This window comes from Cicer arietinum, chromosome 3, assembly GCF_000331145.2.
Source record: "Cicer arietinum cultivar CDC Frontier isolate Library 1 chromosome 3, Cicar.CDCFrontier_v2.0, whole genome shotgun sequence".
In the NCBI taxonomy this organism is placed as follows: domain Eukaryota; kingdom Viridiplantae; phylum Streptophyta; class Magnoliopsida; order Fabales; family Fabaceae; genus Cicer; species Cicer arietinum.
In genome coordinates this window covers 43505089-43524551 of record NC_021162.2, presented here as the reverse complement: position 1 = coordinate 43524551, position 19463 = coordinate 43505089, and the positions used below count along the sequence as shown (strand labels likewise).

Sequence of the window (19463 nt, the reverse complement as noted above, 5' to 3'; positions counted from 1 at the left end):
TTATAAATATATGAGATTTTTATATGAAAAATTAAGTCAAACTATATATAGATATCCTTACATATTATTTGAACCATTTGTGAAAATTTTTGTGAACATATTCTTCCACAACTCTTGAGGCATTTCTTTTGCCACGATGCATTCTAGCAACTTCTATCTTGCACTTTCTACATGAATAATTTGTGGTTAGTACATTTGGTATAGAAATGAATATTGAGATGATAATTAAGTATATGCAAAAGCATAAAACTTACTCCCGAAATGCATCAACCAATTCAAAATTAGCTAAGACATAGCGATGAGCTTGGATCATCTCCAATTGTGGAATCGAAAAAATCGTGAAAGCTCCAACAGGCTTGCCTTATGTAGGAAATAAATTCGACAAAATAGTGGATTCGCTGCTAGCATAAATCCCGTTGTCATCATCATTGCGTCTTGGTCTATTGAACCTTGTTTCAACATTACCGTCCTCAAAATATGTTGAACAAAATGTAAGGCATTCTTCCATAATGTATCCTTCAGTAATACAACCTTCTGGTGCAGCCTTGTTACGAATATATGATTTTAAATGGCCAAGGGTTCTAAAAATGAAAGGATGTAAGTATAATAAAATAAAACAATTGCAATTTATAATTAACTTAATACAAAATAAAATATACCTTTCAACAAGATACATCCATCTATAATGCACATGACCAGCAATCATTGCTTCTTCTCCAAGATGAATGACCAAATGAACCATAATAGTGAAAAAAGATGCCGGAAATATCATTTCCATATGGCAAAGGGTCAAAGCAATTCGTTGTTGGAGTTTCTGCAAATGCTTCACATTTAAAACTCTGCTTGATATTTCTCTAAAGTAGTTACATAGTTCAATCAACACAGAACTAACTTCGTTAGGAAGTGTTTTTCTAAAAGCAATTGGAAAAAGATGTTCCATTAGAATATGTGAATCATGACTTTTAAGACCCGACACCTTACGCTTCTTAACATCAACACATCTAGAAATGTTTGATGTGTAATTATCTGGAAAAACCACATTTTTTAGAATATGTAGGAAGATATCTTTCTCTGAATTTTTCATTTTAAAGCATGATTGAGGGAACTTAGAGGAATTAGGATATGGATGAAGCTTTTCCCAAATTCCCATTGCCTGCAAGTCTTTACAAGCTTGAAGATTGTCTTTTGTTCGATTTTTATCATCAAGTACTGTAAACAATACATTATCAGAAACATTCTTCTCTATGTGCATTGGATCAAGGCAATGACGAAAAAAATTGCTCCCAATAAGGTAGATCCCAAAAGATACTCTTTTTCTTCCATTGTAGTGGGCCTTCCTCACTCGTACCCTCATCACGTGACCTTTTCCGACTATATTCCTCAATTTGTTCAAGCACCTTCGATCCTGACATTGGAACAGGGGAAGATCTAAACTCCAAAGATCCATCAAATGAATGTTTGTTGTACCTATACTTGTGATCAAGTGGTAAATATCGATGATGCCCCATGAAACAATTTTTTCTACCAAATTTCAACCTTTTAGATTCTGTATCAAATCTACATGATGGGCAAGCAAACAATGTGTGTGTATTCCACCCAGATAAGTTATCAAGACCGGGAAAATCACTAATGGTACAAAACAAACTAGCACACATATGAAACATTTCATTCGTAGAGGAATCATAAGCCTCCACACCATTCCATAATATTTTTAACTCTACAACTAAAGGTTGCAGGTAAAGATCAATACTATTACCAGGCATCTTGGGGCCAGGAATTATCATTGACATGATAAGAGAAGTTTGCTTCATACAATACCATGGAGGGTAGTTATAAAGGTACAACATCACAGGCCAAACACTATAAGTAGAACATAAATTTCCGAATGGATTGAAACCATCTGTAGCCAAACCAAGTCTTACATTACGAGGATCTGAAGCAAAGTTTGGATAAAATGAATCAAAGTCCTTCCATGCTTTACTATCTCTTGGATGCCTTAACAATCCATCAGGGTTTGCCACTGTAGCATGCCATTTCAATAGCTTTGATGTTTTAGGAGACATGTATAACCTTTTCAACCTAGGTATAAGTGGGCAATATCGAAGCACTTTAGCGGGTTTTGGCTTCTTTTTCTTTTGGAAATCTGTTACATGATTTTCACCACCATCATTTTCATTTGATTTCCATCTAGACATATTACACTTCTTACATTTATCTCTCTTCTCATCCTCCAATGATCCCCAATACAACATGCAATTATTTGGACATGCATGAATTTTCTCATAGCTTAGACTTAACATCTTAATCATTTTTTTTTGCTTCATAAAAAGATGTCGGTAGTTTAACATGGGGAAAAACATCATTTAGAAGCTCAATGATCATTGAAAATGTCTTATCAGTAGCACCACATAAAACTTTTATATGATATCGACGAACAATGAATGACAATTTGCTATATTTTGTGCAACCATTATAAAGTTCTTGATTCCCATCTTCCATCAACTCTTTAACTTTTTTAAAATCCCTATAGCTTGCATCCTTTGCACCCATAGGGTGGTTACTATTAGGAATATTTGATCGCACATCATCTTGAATTCCTTGATCATCTATGACACCAAATACGTCATTCAACATATCTTGCATTGAATATTGTCTATCTAATGCTTCTTTTACTTGGTTCACTAACTCAACATTGGATTGCGCACATTTTTCCCCATGCATGTATCAAAATATGTATTTGGTTGGAAAACCCATTTGTAAGAGATGACTAGACACCTCAACTCTATCACCCTTATGACTAAATTTGCATGAAATACAAGGACACCAAATTTTCCCATTCATTGCAGAATTTGAAAACGCAACATCCAAAAATTGGTTTACTCCATTTAAGAACTCTTTTGAGCTCAATGGTTTATCAATCCAACTCTTATCAATCATAGTTGGATGAATCTGTTTCCATATTTGAATAAAATTATTAAGGCATTTAAGGTATCAAATAATAATATAAAGAAATTAAATTTTACTGTTATACAATCATAAACCATACACACAAGCAATCTAACAAATTCTATTGCACATAGATCAAAACTTATATTCTAGAAAATTAGAAAGATAGATCAAAACTTAAGTTTTAAAACAAATAAAAACTTAAGTGTATTGTAAACTATAGAATAACACATTCATAAGTGCAAGAAAAAAACATAGTACCCAACCAGGATTAAATCAGAAGATCAGACAACCAATGGAATGCATGTCATCCAATTTTTAAGAAAAAAACATAGTACCCAACCAAGAGTAAATAACATACCAATTTTATTCCAGGACTTAGAGAACTCAGCACAACGATTGCTCCCTAATGAATGCAATTGATACAAACATGTATGTTAAATTAGGAACTTTTATAGAATAAATTATACAATAGTTAAGGATTACAGAATCAGGCAGGAATGGTGATAAAGAGCCTTTGCTAGAAAGATCCAACAAATCCATCTGTTGAGCGACAACACAACCCCAAAAAATTGAACTTGGTGTCTTCTAGATTTACACATATGAAAAACAATAATTCATAGTAATAAGAACCTGGAATATACATTTAAAATCTGAACCTGGAATATACAATAATTCATAGTAATAAGAACATGGAATATACATTCATGAAAAACAATAATTCATAGTAATTGAACTTGGTGTCTTCTAGATTTACCCCAATAATTTATTTCCATAATAATATACATTTAAAATCTCTAGCAGTTTTTAGGAAGCATATCAAAACAGAACTGGAAGATAATCACCGATTAAATTTCTAAAAAACAGAAATTGAAGATTAAAATAAGAACCTGAAGAAGGAGCTGAAAAGAGCAAGTTTTGCGATTGGATGAATTAGATGGAAGATATTTGTGAAGTCTTGCGATTCGCTGAATTAGAGGGAAGATAAAAGAGCAAGTCTTGCGATTGGCTGAAGAAGGAGCTAAAAAGAGCAAGTCTTGCGATTGAAAACAGAACCCGTTGGAGAAACAATGTCGTTACGACATAAAATGGAACGGTGGTGAAACGGTGGTGAATAGGATTTTAGGGGTTTACATGAGAGTGTTAGTGTTGAGTTTTGGATTCTTAGGGTTTTAAATGGAAAAGAGGGAATATGAAAGAATAGAGCGAATCTGAAAAAAGAGGGAAAATGAAAACGAGCGAAAATGGAAAAGAGGGAGCGCACTTCTTATAATGTTAGTCACGTTCATAACCGTGGCAAATTTTTTAAGTTACCTACAGTCATTGTGATCGTGGCTAAGTAACCGTGGCTAAGTACCCTGTGATTAGGTTTGATATTGATTTGTTATCTGAATTTGTAAAGTATTTTTCCTCATTTTTTTTCTTTTGCAATTTGGATGGAGATTTAACAAAATCATTACTTTAACTTTGTTGGTCATTCATTTTAAAACAAAGGTATATGGCTGTGTTAGAAGTAGATCCAAGACTGTCTGAAATATGTGTGGCAATGGACTATCTGAATACCATCCGCTTTGTAATTATTTTTTTGCCATAAATCCATTAATAGTTTGTTTATAGTCAAGTACTCTTTCTTGTTCCAACATATTAATATTTAAATATCACCCTCCTTGCTTTTTTTCGACATTGTAGATTGGAAATAAAATTTTGAAAAACGTTTCTTGGCAGAAGCAAAAGTAACATAGATAGTTAATATTATTTCATAAATTATGAATGCATTAAGAAAATAATGAAATGTTTTAAGAGAACTCAATATCATAAGACTTGATTTTGATTCATCTGTGAAATTACTTCTTTGATAACTTTTATTCTTCAAATAGAGTTTCACCTTCAAGATCATAATTATTACAATGTTTAAAATAAGTTTCAAGATTTTTGCAACATACTTTCAAGTTTTCAACAGAGAATATAAACTTGATTAGAAGTTATACGAAATAAAACATACTATATTGTTCAAATCTTCTATAAAGTGACAAAATTATTTAACCTACAATATATAGAAAATAACTAATACTAAAAGACTCCTTAATAGATTCAATTTTTGCATAAATTTAAAGAGAATTTCTATTGAAAGTCAGTAGTAAATGTTCGCTTGCCTATGGATAATGGTGGGTTGATATTTTTTCTCTTTAGGATTTCCTTTTTAAAATGTATGAAATTTAGGTTGAAACTTTATGTTTAATATAAAAGGATAAAAACTCAATTTAGGTTGAACAAATAAATTTATTATATTATAAAATAATTTTTAATTAAACATCTTAGCCTAAAAAATAACATTATATATATATATATATATATATATATATATATATAATCAAATATTTTTGTGACCTAAAAGTTTAAGGTCTTGTGTGGCCGCACAAGTCGTACATTCTCAGCCTTTATGGCTCATAATTGATTTAAATTTGAATTTTTCAACTACCAGTAATCCATATTATGGAAAATGTGTAAGAAGTAATTGAGAGAATAAGTTTATAATTGAGAAAATATAACTTTAAACTATCCAAACGATAATTAAATAGCACTCATATGTTCCACAATAATTATCATTTTTTAAAATAAAATATTTTGAAATGAATGACATTTTCTCAATTTTCTATGTAACAAATTTTTTTCTTCAATTCTACTATCTAATTAATATTACATCTACTTTATATTTATGCATATTATTTATAATTTTTCTATGTCTCAAATTATCTACCATTTACAATGCGAATGCCACATTTGTTACTATATATATTTTTTTTAATATTACTCATACTGAAGGAAGATAACTTGATTATTATGACACACTTAATTATATCATAGAATTAGATTATTTTGGTCTGAAAGACAATGTTGCATTATTTTACTATGAATGGTTTGACCCAACAAAAAATAGGGGTACAAAGATTCATCCACAATATCAAATTGTGGATATTAAGATGGATAAACGTTATCGTCTGTATGATCATTTCATCCTTGTGAAAAAAGCAAGACAAGTGTATTATGTGCCTTATCCAGAAATGTGTAGAGATAAATGTGGATGGTGTGTGGCAGTTACCACAAAACCAATGGGTCATATGGAAATTGACAACATAGAGGATGAATGCCTTATCAGTCTGATGGGATGTTACATGTTCTACCAATTGCATAAATTGAATCAATATCTAGTTTACGTGACAACTCACAAGTAGATGTGTTCGAAGAGATTTTTGAATGAAGATTGTAGTGAAGAGAGAAAGGATAATGATCGAAGATATTATAATAGTATTTTGTATTGCACAATATTAGAGTTTATTTTATGTATTTTGTATTGCACTATTCATGTTATACTTAACCAGCTTGTTGAATTATGATAAATTGTTTACATATTGTCTTGTATGAATTTTTCCTTTCTAAAGTTCTTATATTTTTGTTTTATCATTTTTTATAGTTGTTATATGGATAGTTTACAAGTTACCCTTTTCTAATTACGTGACATTTTTATTTACTCTTTTTTACTTTATGATAACATATGACTAACAAAGATGGCGGTGATAAAGGAAAGATTCACCCTACTCGATGTAAACCAAAGATGTTACGACTGGATAAACTTAATAAGTAGCATGATATCATATGTCACAAGTTGTCTACCACTAGGCCACTTCATGGATCGTCTTCAGTCCCGTCTCAACCTCCTGCATCGACTAATATTATAGCACCTGCTAATATTGTAAGACCACCATCCCATCCGACACAATCTCCCATCCATGCCTCAACCCCTGAGATATTTGTGTTTATGTCGACTCTAGGTTTAAGTCTTAAGACCATGAGTGCCTCATCACAACACTCCCCACGTTAGAATCGAGTAGAGAAGAATGTGCAACAAACTTCCAATGATCATGAGGATATGGTGGAAATTTGGGACCACAACCAAGAGGATGAAGAGGTGGGTCAATGAAATGTTCCTCATCTTGTGTCTGTGAGAGATGATAATGAAAATGTCATTATACGAACTTATGGTAAAGGGTAAGTTACAACACTCATTTTCTTCAGCATCAATCAACAAAATGCCATGAATTATACTAGAAGCATAAGTGTAGACACATTTTATTTACTTAATACTATATTTCTTCAATACATTAATGCAAACTCAGTTCCAACAACACAGTTGTAGATGCCATTAGGTATGTCATACAAAAACAGTTTCGTGAGCCTATCTATGGTTGGAGTGCAACCACTGACATAATTAGAGAAAATTAGTTTGAAAAATTTGCGATAAGCCTTTGTATATAATTATATGTTCAATTCGTCTTTGTAGCATATATATGGAGAATTGTGTTATATGTTTTGTTGATAGTAGTTAGTACATATATACTTTTTTTTATTCCCAAGAGAAGATGTTGTGGAATCCTCGTGATAATGATATTGTGAAACGTGTGTTTGAACCAAAGTCCGCTAAAAGACTATCAAATATGCTTACAAAGGTGAGGAAGAAAGGGACTCGACCTTGTTGGATATGTGAGGAAGTTTGGACTGGTCTTCAAGCATATTGGGAAGGTATATCATTCAAGAACATCTTCAACCAAAATAAGACCAATCGAACTTCAGTAAGAGACAGAGCTGTCCACACCTCAAGCCGCAAGACTCATATTGATGTTGCACTTTAGCTCGTATGTATTAAATTGACATTTACCTAAAATTAATACAATTTAATGTTATGATATCTACTTGTGAGTTGTGATCCAATAATTTTGATTTTATTTTAATTATGGTCCAATAATCTTTATTTTATTTCTAGAATATTAGCCTTCAAAGAGATTTACTTCCCGATGAGTTGTTTTTGACAACCCACAAGAGGAAAAATTGCGCTTGGGTTGATAGTCGCGCAAAATCTACCTATGTATGTTCTTTATTTTTGTAAATTTTATATGCAAATTCTTTATATTACAAATCAACCAAAAAAAATATGATCTCATTTACAACAAGAGTCCTAGATGGACAATCCTTTTATTATACATGTGGTGTAAGTTAGTATGTTATCTATATATTGACTTCTTTGTTTAATTTATTTTAGAAATTGGATCATATATTACCTTATTAATTTTTTGCATTGAGCAGGGAACATTTTTAAAAAAATAGGAGAAAGTACAAACACAACTTGGCGACACAAGTGTAGATGGTGCTAAAGAGGTAGATGGACCAACAATACTTAAGTTATGGATACAACCTGCAGGGGGTCGCACTCGTGGTCGAGTTTACGGTATGAGAGACTTATATGTTAACCTCCGACATGGGTGTATATCGCTTACACAACAATCCCAAAATCCTTCTAATTCTATGACTATAATGTCTTTAGAAGCGAAGAAGGCAGTTAGAATTAGAGCTGAACAAGTTGCTCAAGATGCAGTGGCCCAAGCTCAAGTGGCTACCAAGGTTGCCGAAGAGGCTAGGGAGCATTCAAAGAAGTTAGAGAATAATTTTGATGCATTAAAGCAATTTTTCGTAGAAAAAATTGACGCTTTGTACCGTCAATCAGCTGGTGGATCATCTAATGCGATTCATCCTCCTTCGTATCCTTATTACGATGATGATTTTGACAGTGTGTCAATGGACGAACTTTGATCTCATATATAGTTTTGCTTACTTTTTGTAGTCATTGGTTGACAATTATGTAATATTTGACTTTGTTATGTTGTTATTTGATAGTAAGTTATTATTTTGTAGTTTGAGAATAAATGATACTTTATGGTGTGTTTGTTATGTTGTCAATGCATTGAATTTTAGAGCTTTTTTAAGTATCAATTATTTTATAAACATTAAAATATAATTGAGCAGGTGCTAAAAAAACATAAAAAAAGAAAATTAAATAAATTTACAATTAGTGTGGACTTCATCCGACGCTAGTCGTTGTTGACTTTTCAATGTTTGACTCTAGCATCGGCCAAACCATCGTGAAATTATAAATAAAGTTGACTTTTATTGGACCGTAGCGTCGGTGCCGCCAACACTATATAGAATATAACGTTGACATTTATTTGACTTTAGCGTTGGCTCATCCGATGCTAACCATTTTGTTGACTTCAAAATATTGGCTTTTAGCGTCGGCTAGCTGACACAATTAAATTTTTTCTGATGACGTGTCAACGGACTAAACTAGCGTCAAATGTTCTATTTTAATTGGTAGCGTCAAATTACTTTAGGCCGATGCGACATTTTAGCTTCGACCATTTTAACCTAAGCTCAACCTCAACGCTAATCCGACGCTAAATTCATATTAGTGTCGGCTTTTGACTTATTAGCGTGGGCTTTTGACTGACGCTAAATCCAATTTTCTCTAGTAGTGGTAGTTACAAGTATATTGTGGAGAAATAATAAATACAGTGGAAGGATACTTTAGTATTAACATAATATTTTAAAATGAAATAATTTCTTTTTAAGAAGTGTGCAAATTTTAAATGAGACACATAGTATGAGATTAAGGGACACATAGTATGAGATTAAGGGAGTACTACGTGAATCACTCCTAACTTAAATTTCACTATCTATTTATAATATTAGTGAATAATTAACATTTAATAAGAATAGTTTAATAATTTAATAACTTTTTTCCCAATTATATAGTATCCTATTCATCTCGTAATGAGTTAGTCATTTGTAAAAATAATTTATTTCAAATGAATGACCATTTTCATTTTACAATGTAATACTTATTATTATTTTTAATTGTACTATCTAATTAATACTACATGCATCACTTGCAATTCGTTATTTTTCACTAGGCATTAATGATAATGGACATTCACCAATACTTCATAATATAATTTTAGAAAATATTATTTTCTCTCTTTCATTTATATAATTTTCTTAATACGTATGAAATGGTCGATTGAGTCATTCACTCTGAAAAAAAAGAACATTTTCTTAATATGGGTCAAATAAATAAATATCATAATTATTAAGGGTGTAGCAGGTCAATTTATTTCGATTTTTCGTAGAAAATGAATTTAAAGTAATAAAAAGTAAATGGTTAAGTTTGTTTTGTTTTGTTTTTTTACAATATTTTTTCACCAAATCTAAACCAAACCAAACAAACCACAAATGAATTGATATTTTAATATTTAAGGAAAATGCCAAAAACTAAAACAAAATAACTTTTTTTAAACAATATATATTTTTTATACTATTAAAACTAGTATATGTACTTTCGTAAGCTCTAACTCAATTGATAATCGGGACTTACTATTATGATGGAACGACCTATAAAATAATTATGATGGAATTTACTATTTCTTTTAAGATAAAAAAAAGACTAATAGATGTACTAGAAAATATAATGATTTTGCAAAATATTAATAAAACATTTTCTTAACAACACTAATAATATAGTGTGAAATAAGAAAAATATAATGTCTTTGTTCATATCTTGATGATTATTTTTAAATACTTAAAATCAATATTCAAATCATTACAAACCTAATTTAATTAGTTTGATTCGATTTAAACCTAAACATAAAATAAAACTAAAACAGATTTATTGATTTTAGATTGAATCTTCGTATTCATCAGAATATTAGTTTAGTTCTTCCACCCTAACAATATATTGTGGAATGGGAGGAGCAATAAATATTTTCAAAAAATGGCTAATTAGAGATAAACAAAAATTGTAATGTTCATAACTTCTCTCAATGGATTATTATTGTGAATTTTGGCTTGATTGAAATATAAAAAAATCCACATTTTGTCTTACAAGTCACGTCACAATTACGACCAAGCGGTAATATTTGTCTAGTACAAGACAAATAAATTTGGACAACCGATGGACCATGGTCCCCACATATGGCCTTAAGTTTGCATTCATTGATCAATAGCGTAATTGATCATGATTCAACAGCATGATGACCAATTTTGTAAAAAGAAAAGGCAACGGTGAACAATACAATATTTTCTTTTTGAATAATTAGGGTTCGGTGAGCGATACAACTGAGTTACACTAGAATGTTTTGAAATATAATTACCCTAAAATAAATGAGCAAAAAATTTATACTACATCAAATTCATTATTTTATTATTTTAAAAAAAAATCTCAATTAACAAAATATTTTTTTAAAAATTTAACTAATAAAATACTGGATTTATAAACCCTTTCACTTAAGTCTATAAAAATAATGAAATAATAGACCGAAACTTAAAAAATTTATTTTAATAAAAAATTTAATATTAAGAGGTTTTAGTAGGAAATTATTTATAATTTTTTTTAAACTTTAGGACTTAATTGACAACTCTATTCATCGGTGTCTGAATCCGACCCAGTAGTCATTACACACAATTTTCCTTTTGTTGTTTCATAACTCATTTACATATAGGAATCCTATTTATCATTTCTTCTCAACCCAAAAAAAATCTAGCGCTTCTTTTGCCTCTCTCAGTTACTCATCCCTCTATGTTCTTTATTTATTTTTTGCCTGGAAAGAAATACTCGCTATTGATGCATGTTGGTGTCGATTAGGGATGACAACATAATCCGTACTCGCTGATATCCACCCAAATCTGTTTGATTTGAGTGGAGATGATCCGTTTTGATCGGGTGCGGGTGCAGATTTCTTCCGAAATAAAATTTCGGGAGCGAAGACGGATTTGAGGTGATGATATCCACCTTGTACCTGCACTCGAACCCACACTACAAGTAATATTATAATAATTTTTAAATTTTTTATACATATACATATTGAATATACTTAATATTTTTTTAAATATTAAAAATTATAATTTTATCTCTATAAAAAATAATTTTTTATTTTATTATTGTCTAATAATAATTATTTTATTATATTAATTGTAATAAATATAATCTTTAAATTTATAATTTTATATATATTAATGAGTGCGAGTGTGAACGAGGAAACCTGAATCCCATTGTGGGCGGGGATGAGGGCCTAAATTTCACACCCGCTATGAAACGGATGCGGTGTGAGTTTTTCCCAATTAGTCAGGTGCAGAAGTGGAGGAGACAAAATCTGTCCCGACCCGCCCCGTTGCCATGCGTATTGTTGATGGCAGAGGTGTGAAAGATGACACCAAAACGATCCTTGCAGTTTTGATCTTGTATTTTCACCAAATTATGAAATTGATTACTCTATGTTAAAAGTCGATAGTTTTGGCACTACGCAAAAATTAACATTTTACAGCGCGCCTTTTACAATATTTTTTTTACTAAAAGCGCTGTTGTATAATATTTTAAAATTAACGGAGGATACAACATTGCTTTTTTGACAAGCACTTTTGCAAAAACAAAGTTGTAGGTCATATAGGGTCATAATGTTTACAACGCTTTTAGAGCGCTTTGGATATGAGTGTTGTAAAATATAACGTGATAACTTTTCAGCAAGTGTACCGAATCATTGCAAGTAATAATTAAAACAGTAGTACCGAGTGTTGAACTCAAGGATTGCGTTTTACTATCGAATTATATTTAAGTACTGAAATTGAACAAAAAGTTTTCGAATTGATTGAAATAATATTTGAAATTAACACAATACTAAAATTGATCTTTTATAATTAGAAAAATGTCAGGTATGAGTTTCACTTCGAATCCAACCTTGGTGTCTAATTTGATCCTAGTTACTGAATTCCTTTATTGAATTATTATCGAATTCTCTTTATTATTCTTGCCCTAATGTCTTAGTGACAGAACCTTTAATTCCAATGTAACCCCTAATTCTTTAGTAGATTTAAGATTAGAATTAAGCATTACCGTACAAGAATTCTCTTTTTAAACTATTGCCTCTGCAAGTAATTTAATTGGTTTAATGACCTGTATCTATCTCTAGACTACAAATTCATGAATTTCTCATCTCAAGCATTCGTAAAGTCCACTTCTGTTTCAAAATACGAATCGTAGAACATTTTAAATGTTGATCAAGCAATAAAAAGCATTAAGCACAGAGATGAGAAAAATAATTCAATAAACACATTCATATAACTAGAAATTAATTCCGAAAAATAAGGGTTTCATCTTGTTACATTCATCCCTAACAAATAGGGTTTAGTTACTCATGACAGAGCTATAAAAAATAGAGATTAGAGAAGAATTACAAAAAGATTCATGAATGATTCTTGATAAAACTGCTCCAATGATGTTAAAAACGGTCGTCTTTGAGTTTCTATGCTAGGGCACAAGTCTCCCAACTTCTCAATAGTCAAAAAGATCCCTAGAAAGTAAAAATTATGCATTTTAACGAATGCTGATGCGCGTCGTGCGCCCCAGGCGCAGGAATGGTGCTCCGGGCGTGCATGGACAGTGTCATTGGTCTGGAATCACGCTCCAGGCGCGTCCTGGCAGTGGCAAAATACTGGAATTGCGCCTCAGCCGCGACTGTTGCGCTTCAGGTGCACAACTTCTTCTAGTTGACATTGTCTGCATTTTTCACCTCTTTAGATTCTGAATTTGGTTCCGGTGTCTTCATGAAAGTTGTAGCCATGGATCATAGCTTTCATTTGCACTTGAGTTGATTCCAATTGGACATCTACAACTCCAAATATGGCTGAAGTACTCCACTTATGGCTGAACAACTAAAAAATTATATTGTGCGCATTACTCTCTAGAGGTCTTCACCATCCTTACTTCTAATGCGACCATAATCATTAGTGATTAGAACAAATGACTTTTTTTTTATTAGATATTTAGTTTCTTATTTGTTTATTTGATGTCTTTTATTATTAATGATTTGACTCAACTGAGGAAGTCATCTATAAGTTACACAATCTCACATTTTCCATTGATACTTGGGTGAGAATTGAGAAGCCATGCATGATTAAATGTTGTGTAAATGACAAAACTTTGTATCTAAAGTTTACTCTCCACCAAAGTCTAAGAAGGGATTGAAAGAATGATTCTTGAGATAATATAAGATATGATGTGTTTTTTTACCAACTAATCTAAATATACAAAGTTAGAAATGAAGAAGTATTAAAAGTTGATTGAAGTGAGAAGACAATAAAATTATTTTTATGAGCAGCTTTAATAGTAAAATTATTTTCATGAAGAACTTTTGTGTGTGGGTTCTCAACATAGGTATATGATGATGTAAAAGTTAAATTGAGAAATATAATGTGTGAGATGAATTGTAGAAGCATATGAAAGTGCAACATAGAAATATAAGTGATGTGACACTTAAGTGTGTGATGTATCGTTCAATAAAATTGAGAATTTGTTTTAATGTATTATAATAGATAGATTTGTGCATTGACTTTTATCCTATAATGCTTTTCAATTTATGCATAAATATTTTGTCCTTTCGTTGGTACATTATTTCTACAACGATTTAGCTATTGTTGAATACTATAATTGCTCTTTTGTAATCCCTACACATATGAATTGATAAAAATGAAAGGTTGGTAACAGTAAGTGACTTTTGATTACCTCAAAGTTTTATGTGTCTTCCTTACTATAGTAAAATTTTCGGTTAAGTGAGTTAAAGAAACAAATATGATGCATGATTTTCCTAAGAGACATTTAATAATTATTCTAATTTTAGGAAGAGTTTTTTAAAACAATTATTGAAAAATATGAAAGTTAATCGGTAATTTAGCTAATGGTTGTTTATTGCGATTATTTATTCTAAATGAAGGGAGAGATTGAAGGGTGAAAAAGAGAGACAAGAAAAGGATCAATAAAGATAAGAGAGAGACATGTGTGTAGAAACAACTAAGATGCATCAATATGAAATAGAGGAAGAGATACATGACAAAGATATATGAGAGAGTGAGACACATGAGTGCAAAAAGAGATAAGATGAAGAGATACGAATGAGTAAAAGAGAGAGAGAGAGAGATGAAACAATAGAAAGAGAGAGATGAGACAATAGGTATAGAGAGATGGGACAACAGAAAGAAATAGAGAGAGGAGAGAGACATAATATATTAGAAAATGGTAATAATATTTTAGTAGAAAATATAAAAATATATTTTTTGTATTCTTGATTGCTTGTATCTTGGGAAAAAAATTGTCCCGTGGTTTTTTTTATGAACAAGAATGTTTGCTTTTGTTCAATTTCTTACCCCGTCTTCTATCCAGTCTCATAACCAATTTCTAAACAAAATAGGGTACAATAAAAATTGAGTTGTCTAATCTACTTTGCTTTAGAAAATCAAATGCATCATATGCAATTACATCAATGAAAAAAAGGGTTGATTGGTTGTGAATTCCTTAAATATTCTAAAGAGAAAATAAACTGCAAGTAAAATAGGTTTATTTGGATTGATGTAAGCTTATTATGATTTGTACAATTGGTATTTATTGAATATAAATAAGATTTTAAAGTGTAGTACCTACAATCCATTACTTTGACTGATTATAATGAAGTTCTCATTTCAAATTAATCGACTAATTCAAGTACGTTTTTCTCGAACTTGTGACTATCTATGAATATGCCTTTCCATTATTTAGATTCTCTTATTTCTATATTGAAACTGTGTTGAGCTTTCTATCTCTCATTAATGTTAGGCTCAAATGAAAATATCCCCGGTGCGCTGGTTGTAGTTCAAATTAACTTGGTCAATTTAAATAAAATGGATAAAGTCGATTCATTTGGTTATAATATCTAACTACTCTATAAAGTCGATTCATTTGCAATAAAATGGATAAGTGTCCTCAATAGCGGTCGATAAAGATTTTACTATATCGAATTCAAATAATCTATATTAGAATCAATTTTAACTTGGTTGTAAATAGTATTTGGCTTAAAAGACATTTAAAAAATATTTTATCATAGAAATGTTTTCCTTGTTGAATATATATGTTCTAATAGCTATTTAATTGAGGCATAATGTTGGTTTTGAACGTCATTCTAATATGAAAGGATAGATGAGAAATAAAAAATTAAAGATATACTCTAAAGTCAAGTGATCAATTACACGAGTTAAAGAGACAAAATTAAAGATATACTTTAAGGTCAAGTGATCAATTACACGAGTTAAAGGGACAAACATGGTCCTCCGTTGTACTATAAACTATTCAATTGAAATAAACATAGTATGAGGTTTTTCATATATAAAGCGATCAAACAATTTTGTATTTGTTGCATGCAAAGGTAGAGTAAAAATGGCTACAACTCTTAAAGTTTTTTATACTATGATCCTTTTCGTGTTCCTATTTCTTGCTGTAGTCGATGTTAGTGGTAAGTTTATTCTCATATTTTCATATTCTACAAAACTCTTAATCTTTTTTAATAATACTTTTTATTCTTATTTTATATATTACAGTTTTTAGTTGTAAGTCAGACATCGATTGTATTTATTTCCAATGTCCCATTCATCTTTTTACAATTTGCTTTAATGGAGACTGTAGGTGCTCAACAGTTAAGGTAAAAAAAGCATTTATATGTTATCTTCCAGCCTTTAATTATTTGTATATGTTCATCGTTATTAATATTGTTTCTCTTATATTTGATTTCTCTATTATATTTAATGCTTCAACTTCCAATTTTTTTTAATAAATTTATAAGCATATTAAATTTTATTTTGAAATATATATATATATATATATATATATATATATATGAACTTAATGTTTCATATACCATCTAAGAAACTTAAAATTGATTTTAGATTGTGAGGAGAGTTATTTATTGAGTTTACACTTTTAATTGTTATGTTGAGATTGTCGTCGTGCAACTAGTGTTAGTGAGAGTGCACACTCTGCATAAATACAATTTATAGGGTGTTGCACTATGCATGTGGCATATAGCATAACCTTACAATCCATGTTATCCTAAGTTATTTTGGGCTCCAAATGAATTTCAAATAATACATATTTTAGCATTGAAAGTTCATCTATCTATATACAATTCATGAACGTGTGTTAATCTATGTATGACTTTATTCATTTTACATGATGATAGATAAACTCACATCTTTCTTATGTCTGCTCTATAATATATTTGTATGTAGATTATAATCAACACGATCATGACAAGTAATCAATAGAGTTTTTCTTGTGGAACTGAAGTGCTAGGGGCTTGTGCTTCACTTTATTTTAAGAGTTTTTTTTTACTATCGTTGATTTTGTGGTATGGGTAGAGATATTTGGACTTCAATAATATCTTTTGAATGAGTTACTCTATTTAATAATTATTTGTATTGTTTAAGATTTAGTTTTTTCACTTATTTTATTTTTTAGTTTTTAAAATTATGAGTTATAAAATTATTGTTATTATTTATAAAATATATCATGTTTTTGAAATGTGAAAATTAGTCTGGTTTTACATTTTAGTTTTAATTACAATCTCCATTCTTAATTATAAATTTTCATTTTCTTTACTACAAATATTAGTCATCGAAACTCTATTAACTATATCAAGCTTAAATTTTAAATCAAAATGAATAGAATGTATGTGATTGATTTTCATTTGATTTGAATAACTTACCAACAATTTACTAGAAACAGTCTAAAATTTTCCTTTATTAGTTAAAACACGCACTTGATTTGATTTGTTAGGGTTGTTTGTAATTTAATTTTTATATGTTGGTATGATGTATGAGTTTGATTATTATTTCTTGTACTCATTTTTAATAAATTTTTTACTTATAAAAAAAATATTTGATGATACTTCAAAGAATTTGATCAATACTATTTATCATATGAATATAAGAAGCACATTCTTATTAAAGTCACTCAACGTAAGATATTAATTGCAAAGTTTTCGCGAATTGAATTTGGCAATGACGAGTTTAAAATCTTTTGAGAAATTTTAATAGGTAGGGGAAAAATATAGATAAACTACAAGAAAATGACTCATGTAGGAAAATAGTTAAATTCAAATGTACTTTTTTCCAAAATTTTATATTGAGCGATTTTATTCAATATCTTCTTTAGAGAATTTGACCTTCAACTTTATTCGGTTTTTATTCTTAATCCTTGGTCTAATTTTGACTAAACTTTGCTAATGTTAATTTTGATTTACATGTTATTAATTGTTATTCACCTAAGTTGTAAATTAATTATTTGAATTAATAAAAACATAAAAACTATAAAAATAATCTAATGAATTTACATCTTTTATAAATAAACATTACAGAAACAATAGAAAAGAAACTTCTCCCTTTTTCTATCTAATATTATATTGCATTAATCCATTTCCAAGTCACTCGTTACAAAAATAGAAATAAATAAATAAAAACATGAAAAAACAATACAGTCAATCTTTCAATCCTCCACCACCAAAACCAAACACATTTCATTTCCCTCCCACACCGTCTTGGCGTCTTGATGAGATGACAACAAAATAGATTTGAAGGTTTGTTTTATGTATACAATTTGATGATAACGTAGGTAGATGACTAATAAGTCGAGGATGACAAAGCAGAAATAGACCGCGATCCTATGGTTCTAAATATCTTTCATGACATTTTTTCCATCAAATTCCTGCTTTAATTGAAACAACAAATTAAGGAAATCATTATTTATAAAAGATCAACATTGAACCATATCATATATATATAGTAGAAACAAACCGCGGTTCTATGGTTCCAAATATCTTTCATGACATTTTTCCATCAAATTCCTGCTTTAATTGAAACAACAAATTAAGGAAATCAATATTTATGAGTGAATGAATAGTTTTTTTCCATCAAATTTGTGCTTTAATTGAAACAACAAATTAAGGAAATCAATATATATGAGTGAATGAATAGTTGACAGGTTTCTAAAAGATCAACATTGAACCATATCATATATAGCATATATAATACAAATGTAACTCAAGAATGAAATCAACAATAATTAGCAGGTTTTTTTAAAAAGAAATGACATACATCAGACTGCAGTTTTATAGTCCTAACCATATCCATCAATTGAGATTATTCAAAAGAGTTAAGAATTGTGATTTTCATTTGTATAGATTTTTAGAGACCCGAGGCAATGTTTATAAGATTCATTGCACGACTTTTCATGCTCTGCTCCCAAAATGCAAAGAGACTTTCGAAGGCAGATTTGGTTTGGTCCGAGGAGAGAGGGGGGTGAGGATTGGGAGCAGAAGCAGAAGTTGATTAAAAAAAAATAAGAATATAGAAAAAGAAATTGTGGAAGGAAGACAAAAAAAAAATTAAGGATTAAATAGATTAAAGAAATGATTAAAAAAAGTTGAAGGTATGATTAAAAAAATTAGAATGGAGAAAATGAAATTGTGGAAGGAAGACAAAATACAATTAGGAATTTAAAAATTGAGTAGAACAAACTCTCAAGACGTACATATCAGTTTTTTGAGAAATATTTGCATACGTGGATGAAGTATGATGAGGTGGCAGTGGAGTCTGATTTAAATATGTGTAATAGATTGAAAGGAGACAAAGATTTACATCAAGAGACATAGAAAAAGTGGAAATTATTTTCTTTTTAACGATAAAGAATTACCGGCAGTTCAATTAACCGAGTTTTCATTTGGAAGATTCTCTTGAAATCCTAAAAACTTTTGTCGAATAAATTTTAAAAAATATTATAT

General features: G+C 30.0%; 1 protein-coding gene and 1 long non-coding RNA gene across 2 annotated transcripts; one reads left to right on the top strand and one right to left on the bottom strand.

The window, feature by feature from the left end:
• Positions 1 to 361: 361 nt before the first annotated feature.
• Positions 362 to 2300, bottom strand: LOC101514672 (uncharacterized). The gene is made up of 3 exons (XM_004515417.1): positions 1310 to 2300; positions 660 to 1209; positions 362 to 581 (listed from the first exon to the last, which is right to left on the bottom strand). Exons 1-3 carry the CDS (start codon positions 2298 to 2300, stop codon positions 362 to 364), a joined length of 1761 nt encoding a protein of 586 aa, XP_004515474.1.
• Positions 2301 to 16002: 13702 nt separating this feature from the next.
• On the top strand, positions 16003 to 17117 carry LOC113784617 (uncharacterized). The gene is made up of 3 exons (XR_003470701.2): positions 16003 to 16142; positions 16228 to 16328; positions 16915 to 17117. It is a non-coding gene; the product is annotated as an uncharacterized lncRNA (long non-coding RNA).
• The last annotated feature ends 2346 nt before the right edge of the window (positions 17118 to 19463 follow it).

What these genes read in the sequence shown, in the direction of transcription:
- LOC101514672 (XM_004515417.1), bottom strand. Translation starts at nt 2,300, where the DNA reads ATGTTAAGTCTAAGCTATGAGAAAATTCATGCATGTCCAAATAATTGC. An exon ending in ACTACAATGGAAGAAAAAGA is followed by an intron (nt 1,210 to 1,309) that starts GTATCTTTTGGG and finishes TATTGTTTACAG; the next exon opens with TACTTGATGATAAAAATCGA. An exon ending in TGGATGTATCTTGTTGAAAG is followed by an intron (nt 582 to 659) that starts GTATATTTTATT and finishes TTTCATTTTTAG; the next exon opens with AACCCTTGGCCATTTAAAAT.